The 13,732-nt window shown below is 49.4% G+C and overlaps 1 protein-coding gene across 1 annotated transcript in view; it reads right to left on the reverse strand.

Annotated features, from left to right (window-relative positions):
* Window positions 1–13,732, reverse strand: part of KNDC1 (kinase non-catalytic C-lobe domain containing 1) — a 64,054-nt gene that overhangs the window by 15,865 nt on the left and 34,457 nt on the right. The window contains exons 10-17 of the mRNA XM_003794047.2: window positions 5,931–6,089; window positions 5,046–5,123; window positions 4,811–4,904; window positions 4,156–4,318; window positions 3,363–4,078; window positions 3,091–3,235; window positions 2,018–2,100; window positions 1,223–1,608 (exon numbers count right to left, since the gene is read on the reverse strand). Of these exons, the coding sequence (XP_003794095.1) occupies window positions 1,223–1,608; window positions 2,018–2,100; window positions 3,091–3,235; window positions 3,363–4,078; window positions 4,156–4,318; window positions 4,811–4,904; window positions 5,046–5,123; window positions 5,931–6,089 (1,824 nt within the window). The remainder of the gene's footprint in view (window positions 1–1,222; window positions 1,609–2,017; window positions 2,101–3,090; window positions 3,236–3,362; window positions 4,079–4,155; window positions 4,319–4,810; window positions 4,905–5,045; window positions 5,124–5,930; window positions 6,090–13,732) is intronic.

Genomic DNA, 13,732 nt, shown 5'->3' on the forward strand with positions numbered 1-13,732 from the left:
CCCTGCCATAGTGGCTGCGGTGGCTGCATCCCAGAAGCCAGCTCCATTCCAGTCTCTCACTACCTGTGGGGCTGCAACCCTCCCTCAGCCTCAGTTTCCCAAGATCACAAGAGGACAATGTGGCCGGTGGCAAGGCTCGCACTTTCTAGTGCAGTTGGGTTATTTTCTGTTCCCTGGCAAGGTGGCCACAGGTGGAGAGCTGCTGGAGAACACTGACCCACTCTGTGGGTCCCCATGTAAATGCGCACTGGGGAGGGAAGCTGGAGGGCCAGGCCTGACTGGAGGGAGGAGCCAGACCCAGGATTGGCAGGGAGTGGAGTCTCTGTCTTTCTGGTCAGAGATCCAGACTCTGAAGTAGCAGCATGGAGCTTTCACCTGATCTGAGAGGTGGGGTGAGCTGTGGGCTCTGTCTGGATGCTGTATATTTGGGGGTGCACTGTGCAGGCTGCTCCTTTCCCACTGAAGCCCCTCAGTACACAACTCTAGGCCTGTGGCCTGGGCACATGCAGAGACCACAGCATGACACCCCACCTGCCATGTAGCCCAAAGCATTTCAAAGGGTGTAGCCCTGTCCTCACACTTGCTCCCAAGGAGGTGTGGATCACTTCCTAGGCCAGGCAGCGACATGAAGATCGGAGCATCAGAGGTGGGCAGGGAAGGCTCCCATGCACAGAAGTTGGAGAGATGCTCAGAATAGGAGGTTGGGAGAGAACGGCAGGGCAGAAGGCAATGCTAGGGGTCTCCAAAGGCCCACTGGGGCCTTTGCGGCTTCTGATCTCTCAAATCAGCCCACAAGGTCATGGGGCAACCCACAAGGTCATGGGCAGCCTTGTGTCCAGGGCTCTGCTAGGGCTCTCTGGCACATGAGGTGGCTGGGCCCAGCTGCTCAGCTCTGACCTACTCTCTGCTGCTCCTGCCCCAGGATGGCGGGACTGGAAGAGAAGCCTAGCTAGGCTGCAGCAGCTGGGCCCAGCCTGAGCTTGGGGGATAAGGCATTTTCTTTAACTCAGAGATGAGATGAACTTGGGAGGGTAGGCCCCACCTGCCTGAGAGGAGACAACCAGAGCAGGAATGCCGGCACTGGGAGTGAGGGGCAGACCATGGCAGTGGGGCCCTGGGGAGGGTGTCTGCACTCATAGCACCATCTGTAGCCAGGAGAGACCCAGGCTCTGCTTGGAGGAGGCCTTGCTCTAAGAATGCACCAGTGGGCGCCTGGACTCACCGGGGCCTGGGTGTCCAGCTGTGAGAGGCCACTTGCCATCTGCCGCCCCAGGGCCTTCACGTAGTTGTGCACATCCGCCCCAAAGCAGTCAGCTTCGTAGAAAGCGCTGGACCAGCCGGGGCTGCAGCTCTGGAACGCAGCTGGGCCAGGGGACACTGCAGGGCCACCCTCCCCAGGCCTGGCCAGTTGAGCCACTGTCTCTGCGTCTGAGGCCCCACCAACTGGTTGGCTGTCCTCAGGCTGCTGTCTCTCGGCTCTTACAGACTTCTGTGGCCTAAACCCCACCTCGAAGTTCCCCTGTGAGAGCTCGTCCGAGTCCAGGTCTGGCAGGGTGGGGGCTAAGCTGGGGGCTCGCCCAGTCCTGGCCGCAGCTGGCTTCTCTTTTCCTTGAGAGAAAGGGAGGCAGGTCACATGGGCAGTGACTCTCCTCGGCCCAGGTAGGCAGAGGTTGTTGACCAGCTCCAGAAGGCCAGGTGCCCTCCTGCACATGGCCACCATGTCTGGTGATATGGAACTGCACCTGGAGGCCCCTTCGCAGATTTGGGTGCCTGTGGACTCCAGTTTCACACTCCTTGTGTGCACTCAGGGGCCAGGCCCTGTCTACCCCGTGGTGGTGATGAGGGATTGAGACCGGTAGCCCTAACATAGGCCCTGGGCTCCCTGCCTAAGCCCTGGTGGAAATGAAAACCCCAGAAGACCGGGACAAGCATGGGGGCCTAAGGTGTCCCTCAGGGCAGGGCCCTTTTGGTGAGGAGCCCTGTCTGTAGGGCCTGCGAGGCACAGTGTGGCTCTTACCTAGTCCTTGCAGAGAGGGTGTCTGGCTGGATGGTGACCCACCACTTGGCCTGCACTCTGGAGACCCAGCCTCTTCGGAAGTGCTGAGAGGAGAACTGGGTCAGACAGCCCCACTCTGCCCCGTCAGCCGGATAAGACTGCAGGCTCAGTGGAGAACCCCCATCCCTTAGGCCTCACAGGGAGTATTCTAGGGTGTGAATAGGACTTATTAGGGCCACGTGGCCATGCAGAGCCCACGGTTGTGGGCCACAAAAGGTCTTGAAGTGCTCCTCCAGGATTTTTTTTTTTTTTTGAGACAGAGCCTCAAGCTATCCCCTTGGGTAGAGTGCCGTGGCTTCACCGCTCACAGCAACCTCCAACTCCTGGGCTCAAGCAAGTCTCCTGCCTCTGCCTCCCAAGTAGCTGGGACCACAGGCGCCCGCCACAACGCCTGGCTATTTTTTGGTTGCAGCCGTCATTGTTGTTTGGCGGGGCCGGGTTGGATTCGAACCCGCCACCTTAGGTGTATGTGGCTGGCGCCTTAGCCACTTGAGCCACTCCTCCAGGATTGTTAAGGGGTGTGGGCACAAAAGGGATTTCTAGGTCCTTATCTTTGTGGGGTCCCAAGACAGAATCAGGATAGTCTAGGGTGGCCCTGCTCTGCCACAAAAATGCTTTATGTTTGGGGACAGGCAGCTGCCAGGCTGCTGCAGGTTCTGTCTGGGGCCATGGACAAGGCAGGTCCCCTCTCCAGCCCCTAACTGCAGTCCTGTCACTCTTACCTGGTGCTGGGGTCCACATGTCCCTCAGTGCAGGGTGTCTAGGGTGCTCCAGGCATGGCCTTGCCCACCAACCCCCACCCCAGCCCCTCCTCTGCAGCTGCCATAGATGCTGCTCTAGGGGGGTGGGCCCTTTGTTCCCCTGGTAGGCCAGGCCCTGGTGTGGTCTGTGGTCTCCTTTCCTGCCTGTGCCCTGCAGCCATCTCCCATAGCAGGGTCCACCCTGTGCCTCTCCCCTTATGAGGCTGGGGCCGCTGCCCATAGCACTGGTGCTGATCCCCTGCCTGGCTGGGGGACTTCCCCTGGGGTTCTCACCTCTGGGAGGGCAGGGTCGGCCCATTCACCACTTTGAAGAGGTTCTGTAGCAGCTTCTCATCCCAGTAGAGGTCACAGAACTTCTCAGAAATGGCGCCACAGAAAGTGGCAAAGGTGAGATCTTTCAAGGCGAAAATATATTCCCCTGGTTTTGCAAAATGGTGGCGACATGTTCATTTGTGGGTGAGAGCAGCCTTCTGGGTTGGGGGCTGGGGCAGGCACCCTCTCCCTGCTCTGGGGGCTTCCCTGGGGCTGCTGTGGCCCCCACGCACCCATGATCAGGACCTCCAGCCCATTGTCCAGGTAGCCATCAAAGGCGAACTCCTCCTGAATAAGGCGTGTAGCCTCTTGAAGGGATGGGCAGGCCTCCTTCTTTGCAAAGGGTGAAGGGTCCACGCTGGGCAGGCAGAGCTTGCAGTCTGTTGGCTGGGGCCTCTTGGGGGTACTGTCACCACACCCCCCGGCAGGGCTGCCCTTGGGGCTGTCTGAATTCTCCCTGGCCAGGGCGGGGCCCCATGAGGCTGGTGGGGGGCCCTCTGGCTCGTGGCCTAGGCGCTCAGTGGCCTTACTCCGAGGTGGCTTAGGGGGATGGCGGGGGCCATGGCTGGCTATGGTAGGCCCTGGGAGGCAGGGCTTGAGTCCAGAAGTGGATCCAGGTAGAACCTGCCCATCTGTCCCTTGCTGTGGGAGTGGCACCAATGGCTTCAGGGGTGGGGTGGGGTCAGCCGAGCTGGAAGTCACTGATAAGGCCCCCTCCAGCAGGTTCTCAGGGGCTAGGGGTGGGGAGTGTGGGTTCCCCAGGGCAAAGCCTGGAAGTACGGACTCTCTGAGAGGTTCCGGGGCCATTTCTTGGGGCCCTGGACCAGGTGCCTCCAGGCTATTTCCAGAGGGGACCCTGGGGCAGTGTGTCCCCTCACCGCTGCTCTCTGGCTGGCTGGTTCTCTCCGCTGGCCCCTCCACTGGCCCTGAGCTCAAGGCAGGCTGGTCCCTGCACAGGAAGAGGAAGGAGTTCGAGTTCGGCAGGGAGCCCCATGCTAAGACCCCGCTGGCTCTGGGGAGACTCACCGGGGAACTGTAGTGTCTTCTGCGAGGATTATGGGCCTAAAGTGAGTGGCCTCAGAGGTGAAGGCAGCTGGCAGCAGGGCGGCTCCTTCGCAGCAGAAGGGATGGCAGGGTATGAGACCTGGCACAGCCACAAGTCTGGTGTTGCTGCTGATTGTCATGAAGCCTGGGGGTGGGGTGGTGGGTGTGTGTGTGTGGGGCTGGCATCCAGGGCCCCACTCGCTGGTCTGCAGGCTGTGTGGGGCTGGGCTCTCCCTATGTCCTGAGGTAGAGGTAGAGGCCAGAGTGGCCACTGCTTGGGGGAGGGCAGGATCCTGGGGCCAGCCCAGAAAGGCTGGGCAGGGCAGGGGTCCAAGGACTTGCCAAGGTGGGGGTAATGACGCCTGATGGGCTCCAGGTGGTGAGAAAATAGGCTGAAGAACTGAGGAACTCGGAGTATGGGCCTATGAGGGAAGGCCAGGTATGGAAGCCAGGACAGAGATGCTGCTGAGATGAATTTTGGGAGAGGCGGAGGCCATGTTGGGTGAGTAGCAGACATGCTGCCCTGGGCTTCCAGGCGATATCTAGTTGCATGTGTTCACTCAGGGCTGGACCTCCAGGGGCAGGGTGGCCTGGGTATGGGGTAGGGCAGGGGCAGCTGGCTGGGGTAGGAGCCTACCTGGGCTGGACTCTGGAGTGGGCACCGCGCTGGGCTTCGGCTCAGCCACCAAGAAAACCTTTTGGAGACTGATGCTCTGTTCTTCCGCGTAAACCTGGGAGAGAGGACACAGGGGCCTGGTCCAGGTGCAGCAGGAGCCCTGGGCATGCAGGGAGGACCCAGCAGTCTGGGGCCCCTTGGAGGGAGAAGGCTGAGGAAGGCAGGGGGAAGGGCCACAGCTGTGGTGCGCACCTACCTTGCAGGTGGACGCTCTCAGGTGGGCCAAGACCTTCCCGCTGTCCATGCCCCGCTGGAGGAGGTAACTGCCACACACCTGAGAGCAGGGGACCATCCTCACATTCCGACAAGCTGAGCTGTGGGCCTCCACTATGGCCGCCAGCCCACACAGTGAGTTCCTGTCTGAAACAGCTCTGAGTTTCACAGAACTCACTGTTGCTTCTCAGACACCTGACCACAGGCCCACAACTCCCTTTCTTAGAGCACTTACCAGAAAGGGCATGTAGTCCCCCCAGAGCATGCTCCCCTTCCCACCCAAGCTCCCTTCATAGCCCAGGCGGCCTGTGCATAGGCTGCTGCCCTGCTGCCTGCTGCCCGCAGCTCCTGGGCAACTCAATCCCACCATGTGGACACCAGAGCTCATCCTCGGAGGATCAGCCTGGCTCAGATCACAGAACAGCCAGGGCAGAGAGGGACCAGCCCAGGTGTCTACCTCCATGGCCCTCTCTCCCCTCCTGTCCACATGGGACTTCTTCCAGAGGGTCTGATGGCCTCATGACAGTGGGGTTACCTGCAGGGCATGGGCACAGGCCCCTTTCTGGAGGGTGGTCACAACCCAGCCCTGAAGGTCAACTCTGGGACACTCTTACCCATTCTCTGGCCACCAGACACAATAGCGAGACTGGGGTGCCCCAGAGGAATGGCCGTGATGGTGAGCAGGCAGGGACCCCATGCTGCCTACCCACGTGGATGGGGCCACAGATGAAACCCACCACCTTCCCCCTTCTTAGAAGGGGAGTACCTGAACACTAGCCTCCTAGTCTCCACGTGCCCAACCCCGGGATAGTGGCCAAGGCTTGAGGCCCTCAGACTGCAAGGTAGGCCATGATTTCTATGCAGTTACCTTGCTGGCCTCAGCGATGGATGGCCGCTCCGTGGCACTGCACTTGGCCATGTCTAGGAGGAGAGTTTTCAGCCTGCGTGGCAGGGCCAACTTATGGTTGCGAGGAACGCTGAACTTGGCAGCTGTCCACAGGATGGCAGCCACGCAGTACACCGAGGCCTGGGCAGCAGTGCAGAGAATAGCATTGGCTGCTGTGCTCAGCAGGCCTGTCCCCCCAGGAGACACCAAGGCCACAGCCCCACCCTGACCCTCATGTTGGAGCCTAGGGTGCAGCCCAGGAATCTACATGTTTAGCAAGGACTCCTGCCCGGCCCTTCATCTGTGTTTTTAGCACTCAGGCATGAAGAGCCTGGACTGGACTTTCCCCCATCCCACTGTCCTCAGCAAGGCAGCAGCTTGGGAGTAAGGAGATCCAGCTGTTCCTTCAGCACCCTAGGCCCACCTGGGAGCCCTCCCAACTGGTGCTGCGCTGCTGAAGGCGAACAACAGGCTCGCTGGGCAAACGTGCAGCCTGGATGTATGTGTGTAAGGGCTGCGTGGCACACAGTTTAACACACTCTTTCTCATGGGGTCCACAGAGCCAAGTGATCCTCACTGAATGCTTCGCTGCTCTGTACCCAGCTCTATCATCTGGACCCAGCCGGTGCTGCCCGAGTACTTCCCACATCAGTGCTGGTGGTGTTCTTGCTATCTCAGTAAGCAAGACTAGAGTGTGACAGGGAAGGTGAGCAGCAGAGTTCTGAGCACCGCTCTCAGTGGTGTCTTTGCTGACTCAGAACATAGTAGCTGGACGCTGGACGCTTCTGCAAGCTCCTGGGCTATTCTCCATGCAGGAATAACTCCATTGTCAGAATTTTTCCATTAATTCATCAAATCTAGACAGTCAATAAACCATGTTTTTAGCGTTTGCCGATTTCCATGGTGTAAACACTCTCATGTGGCTGACTTCTAGCTGCTGGTAGGTGTATGGTAAATGCAGAGCCTCTCCAAAAATGGAGAGACTTTTTGTGGAGTTTCCGCCATCCAGATAGCAGACTAGACAGTGTCAAGGGTGTAGATAACAGCCAACTGCAGATGTCCCCAAAGCCAGTCACCCATAAGGTGACATAGGGAAGATGGCAAATTATAGCTAAATAGACATTTATTTACAAAATATTCATTACAAAATTTGGCCACTAACCATCATTTAGAATACTCAGGAGGAGAAAGTATATTGTATTTACCCAGTATTTTTGCTTAGTATGTTATTCCTTCTCAGTTCCTTCTCTGACCGTTTCTTTTCTGCATAAATAATGTCCATAAGCCACTCTTTTAGAACAGATCTGTTGGTAACAAATTCTTAGTTTCCCTTCATCTGAGGATATCTTGATGTCTTCTTAATTTCTGAAGGATACTTCTGCTGAAGATAGGATTCTGGGTTGATGGTTTTTTTAGCACTTGAAAAATGTGCACTGCTCTTTGACTCAGTGGTTTTGGCGAGAAATTTGGTGTTTTCTTTTAAAATTTCAGGTTATTGCGAAGATACAAACAACCAGGTCATAATTTTTGAATTTGTTAGGTAGAGTCCTTCTTGTAATTGTGTCCCACAGTCAAAAGGTGTGCCGTGTACCTCTACATTGCACCCTTTAAGTGGGAGCACCCCCAACCCCCCTCCTTGCTCCCCTCCTTTGTTCACCCCCCCCCAATTTGAACAGAAGGAAGTTTTTCTCCTATGTGGGCATGTATTAGATCATCTATTGGCTATAGGCTAGTACTGAGTACACTGGATACTTGCTTTTTCATTTTTGTGATACTTCACTAAGAAGAATGTGCTTCAACTCCACCCAGATAAATACAAAAGATGTATAGTCACCATCTTTTCTAATGGCTAAATAGTACTCCATAGTATGCATATACCACAGTTTGTTAATCCATTCCTGGGTTGATGGAGATTTAGATTATTTCTACATCTTGGCAATTATAAATTAAGCTACAACAAACATTCGATAAAATGATTTCTTTTTTCTTTTGGGTAGATGCCTAGTAGTGGAATTGCAGGTCGAATGGGAGGTCTAATTTGAGTTCTTTGAGGATTCTCTGTATTTCTTTCCAAAGAATCTCAGTTTGCAGTCCCACCAAAAGAGTGTAAAAGTGTTCTCTTTTCTTCACATCCATGCCAGCATCTGCAGCTTTGGGATTTTGTGATGTGGGCTAATCTTATTGGGGTTAGGTGATATCTCAGGGTGGTTTTGATTTGCATTTCCCTGATGATTAGGGACAACGAGGATTTTTTTTGTTTTTTGAGACGGAGCCTCAAGCTATCCCCCTGGGTAGAGTGCCGTGGCATCACAGCTCACAGCAACCTCCAACTCCTGGGATCAAGCGAGTCTCCTTCCTCCGCCTCCCAAGTAGCTGGGATTATAGGCACCCGCCACAACGCCCGGCTATTTTTTGGTTGCAGCCATCATTGTTGTTTGGCGGCCGGGCTGGGGATTCAAACCCGCCACCTTAGGTGTATGTGGCTGGCCCCTTAGCCGCTTGAGCCACAGGAGCCGAGCCACAATGAGGATTTTTTCATATGTTCATTAGCCATTCGTCTGTCATCCTCAGAGAAGGTTTTGTTCATGTCTCTTGCCCAGTGACAGATGGGATTGTTTGCTCCTTTTTAGTGATGAATTTGAGTTCTCTATAGATCCTAGTTATCAAATCTTTGTCAGATTCATAACATGAAAACATTCTTTTCCATTCTGAAAGTTGTCTATTTGCTTTAATTGTTGTGTCCTTAGCTGTGCAGAAGCTTTTCAGTTTAATTAAGTCTCATTTGTTTATTTTTGTTATTGTTGCAATTGCCATAGAAGTCTTCTTCATAAAATCTTTCCCTAGGTCAACATTGTCAAGAGTTTTTCTCACATTTTCTTCTAGGATTTATTATTATTATTTATTATTATTATTTTTAGAGACAGAGTCTTACTTTGTAGCCCTTGATACAGTGCTGTGGTGTCACAGCTCACAGCAACCTCCAGCTCTTGGGCTTAGGTGATTCTCCTGCTTCAGCCTCTGGAGTAACTGGGACTACAAGCACCTGCCACAAGGCCCAGCTATTTTTTTGTTGGAGTTTGGCCGGGATCAGGTTTGAACCCGCCACACTCAGTATATGCACTTTGCCCACTGAGACACAGGTGCCACCCTTCTAGGATTTTTATTGTTTCATGTCTTAGATTTAAACCTTTTATCCATCTTGAGTCAATTTTTGTTAAGTGGTGAAAGGTGCGGGTCCAATTTCAGTCTTTTACATGTGGTTATCCAGTTCTCCCAGCACCATTTATTGAATAGGGAGTCTTTTCCTTTACGGTTTTGTTTGGTTTATCAAAGATCAGATGGCCGTAAGAGATCAGTTTCATCTCTTGGTCTTCTATTCAGTTCCATATGTCTATGTCTCTGTTTTTGTGCCAATGCCATGCTATTTTGATCACTGTGGACTTGCAATATAGCCTAAATCTGACAGGGTGATGCCTCTGGCACTATTTTTATTACTAAATATTGCCTTGGCTATATGTTTTTTTTTCTGGTTCCATACTAAATGAAGAACTATTTTTTTTTCCAGTTATTCAAAGTATAATGCTGATATTTTAATGGGGATTGCGTTGATCTGTAGATTGCTTTGAGTAGAACAGACATTTTAACAATGTTGACTCTTCCCAGCCAAAAGCATGGTATGTTCTGCTATTGCTTTTTTTTTCTTTAAGTAGTTACTTTTTATTAGTTGATTAAGTTTTTTTTATTACTAGTTTGCTAAAGTTTTTTTTTTTTTTTTTTGCAGTTTTGGCTGGAGCTGGGCTTGAACCCACCACCTCCAGTATATGGAGCCAGTACCCTACTCCTTGAGCCACAGGCACCACCCTGTTCTGCTATTTCTTTTCTTAGGGCTTCACAATTCTCTTGGTAGAGGTCCCTTCACCCCTTTTGTTAGGTATAATTCTAGGTATTTCATTTTCTTTGAGGCTACTGTGAAGGCAATTGTATCTTTGATTAGGTTCTCAACTTGGTTGTTATTGGTGTATACAAAGGCTACTGATTTTATACCCTGAGATGTTACTGTATTTCTTGACCACTTACAGGAGTCTAATGGTTGAGTCTCCGGGGTTTTCTAAGTATAAAATCATATCATCAGCAAAGAGCAAGAGTTTGACCTCCTCTGCCCCACTTTGGGTGCCCTTTGTATCCTTTTGCCCAACTGCATTAGCTAGAACTTCCAGAACTATGCTGAACAGTAGTGATGATCATGACCATCCTTGTCTGGTTCCAGTTCTAAGTGGAAAAACTTTTAGTTTTACTCTGTTCAGTATGATATTACTTTGGGTTTGTCATAGATGGCTTCAATCAGCTTAAGAAATGTGCCACCTATGCCTACATTCTTAAGTGTTCTCGTTAGAAAAGGATGCTGAATTTTATCTTCTGTATTTATTCAGAGGACCACATGGTCTCTGTTTTTGCTTCTTTTCTTACAGTGAATTACATTTATGGAATTGCATATGTTAAACCAACCTTCCATCCCTGGAATGAAGCCTACTTAATCATTATTTATAATTTTTTAACATGTAGCTGTAATCTATTGGATAAGATTTTACTGAGTATTTTTGCACCAATATTCATTTAGTGAAATTGGTCTGTAGTTCTCCCTTTTATTGTCATTTTTTTTTCTTTCTGTTTTTGGCCAGGGCTGGGTTTGAACCCACCAAACCCACCACATCTTGCATATGGGGCTGTTGCCCTACTCCTTTGAGCCACAGGTGCCACCCTATTGCCACTGTTTATTGGGTCCTTTTCTGGTTTTGGAATCAAGGTGATGTGTGCTTCATAGAACATGTTGGGGAAGGTTCCTTTCTTTCTTTCTTTCTTTCTTTTTTTTTTTTTTGAGACAGAGCTTCAAGCTGTCCCCCTGGGTAGAGTGCTGTGGCATAGCTCACAGCAACCTCCAACTCCTGGGCTCAAGCAAGTCTCCTGCCTCTGCCTCCCAAGTTGCTGGGACCACAGGTGCCCGCCACAATGCTCGGCTATGTTTTGGTTGCAGCCATCATTGTTGTTTGGTGGGCCCTGGCTGGATTCATAAGGTTCCTTTCTTTCTTTTCTTTTTTTTTTTTTTAAAGAACGGATTGTGTGTGTGTGTGTGTGTGTGTGTGTGTGTGGCTTTTGGCTGGGGCTGGGTTTGAACCCACTACCTTCAGCATATGGGGCCAGTGCCTTACCCCTTTGAGCCACAGGCACCACCCAAGTTTCCTTTCTTTTCAATATTTTGGAATAGGATCTGAAGTATAGGTACAAGCTTGTCTTTGAAAGTGTGATAGAATTCTGATGTAAAGCCATCTGGTCCCAGGATTTTTTTTTTTGTTGGAAGATTTTTTATTGTTTCTTCAATCTCAGTGTTTGATATTGGTCTTTTCAAATGATCTTTTTCTTCCTTCACTTTCTTCAAGTGACTTTCTTTCTTAAGTCTAGGGAGATGGTGTGATTCTAGGTATTGGTCCATTTCCTCCACATTGTCAAATTTCTAGGCATAGAGTTTCTTGTAGTAGTCAGAGATAATCTCTCGTATCTCACCAGTATCTGTTGTTATTTCCCCTTTCTCATTTCTGACTGAGGTTGTTAGAGATTTTACTTTTCTTTTTCTAGTTAATCTGTCCAAAGTTTTATTGATTTCACCTTTTCAGAGAACAACCTTTTTTGCTTCACTGATTTTCTGAATGATTCTTTTGTTTTCCATTTCATTTATTTCTGATTTGATTTGGTTATTTCTTTTCTTTTGTTAGTTTTGAGAATGGATTGCTCTTCTTTTTCCATTTCCTTATGATGATTCATTAGGTTGTTGATGTGCTCGCTTTCTCTTTGTCAGATGTAGGCATCTAATGGGATACATTTCCCTCTTAGGATTGTATTTGCAGTGTCCCACAGGTTTTGGTAAATTGTAGCTTCATTATTGCTATGTTTGAGGAATTTAATAATTTCCTCCTTTACTTCTTCCTTGACCCAACTGTCAGTCAGCATAAAGTTGTTTAATTTCCATGTTTTTGTATGGGGATGAAAATTTTTCCTGGAGTTGAGTTCCACCTTTATTGCCTTATAGTCTAAGAAGATATAAGGTATAATGTCAATTATTTTAATTTTTTTGAGCTTTTATTTGTGTTCTAGCATATGATCTACTTTAGAGTACATTCCATGGGCTGATATGTATTCCTTAGCTTTGGGATGGTGTGTTCTGTATATGTCTACTAAACCCATTTGTTTTAGGGTCACATTTAAGTCATATTTATCTTTGTTTAGTTTCTATTTAGATGATCTGTCCAGTTCAACTGGAGAGGTGTTGAAGTCCGTAGATATTATAGTGTTACAGGATATCATATTGCTCTGACCAATCAATGTCTGTCATAATTTGGGAGCATTTAAGTTGGGGGCATAAATATTTAGAATTGAAATGTCCTCTTGATATACTGTTCTCTTGATCAGTATTAAGTGGCCATCTTTATCTTTCTTAACTTTAGTTGCTTTAAATCTACTTGTATTTTAAAATAAGATCGCAACCCCTCCTTTCTTCTGTTCTGTTTACCTGAAATATTGTTTTCCAACCCTTTACCCCGAATCTTGCTTCATCTTTCAAGGTTAGGTATATTTCTTGGAGACAATAGATGGATGGATTGTGCTTTTTTATTCAATTGGCCAGCCTGTGTCTATTAAATGGGGAATTCAAGCCATTAACATTTATTGGGAGAATTGATAAATGTGGTGGAGTTCTATTCATCTTATTTTGTGAAAGTCCGTTGCTTGGTTTTATCCTTTGTGCCATCATGGAAGCTAGGTTTTATCCTTTAGTTTGTGGGTGTTTACTTTGCTGGTAGGCCACTGTTATGGTCAGTGTGAAGAATAAGTCTATGTATTTCCTGTAGAGCTGGTTTCATTGTGGTGCATTTCCTCAATGTTTGCATATCAGTAAAATATCTGATTTCTCCATCAATTTTGAAGCTTGGTTTAGAAGGATATAGAATTTGGGGCTGAAAATTGTTTTAGGAAGGTTATGGGTAGCTGACCATTCCTTCTGGCTTGGAAAGTTTCAGCTGAGAAGTCTGCTATCACTCTGATGGATCTGCCTGTAAGGTCAATTGGCCCTTACTCCTGGCTGCTTGCTGAATTTTCTCTTTTGTCTTGACTTTGGGCAGGCTCATTACAATGTGTCTTGGAGATGCTCTATTTGTGTTGAGATGATCTGGAGTTCAATATTCCTCTAAAAGGACTGTTTTAGAATCTTTAGTAATGCTTGGGAAATTTTCATTTATGGTATCATCCAGTAGGGTTTCCATTCCTTTGGGGCATCTTCTTCCCCTTTAGGGATTCCTATAATTCACATGTTTGAATGCTTCATGAAGTCCCGTAATTCTCTGAGCATATATTCTGCTTTGTCTCTCTTCTTTTCTGCCTCTTTAACTGCCCAGGTTAGCTCAAAGAGCTTTATCCTCTCACTCTGAGATTATTTCTTCTCCATGGTCTAATCTGATACTAATACTTTCTACTGCATTTTTTTTTTTTTTTTTTTTTTTTTTGAGACAGAGCCTCAAGCTGTCACCCTGGGTAGAGTGTCATGGCATCACAGCTCATCGCAACCTCCAACTTCTGGGCTCAAGTGATTCTCTTGCCTCAGCCTCTCAAGTAGCTGGGACTATAGGTACCTGCTACAACGCCCGGCTATTTTTTGGTTGCAGCCGTCATTGTTGTTTGGTGGGCCTGGGCTGGATCTGAACACGCCAGATCAGCTGTATGTGGCTGGTGCCTTAGCC

Source organism: Otolemur garnettii, unplaced genomic scaffold (genome assembly GCF_000181295.1).
Source record: "Otolemur garnettii isolate 467f Iridium unplaced genomic scaffold, OtoGar3 scaffold00075, whole genome shotgun sequence".
NCBI classification, from domain to species: Eukaryota; Metazoa; Chordata; class Mammalia; order Primates; family Galagidae; genus Otolemur; species Otolemur garnettii.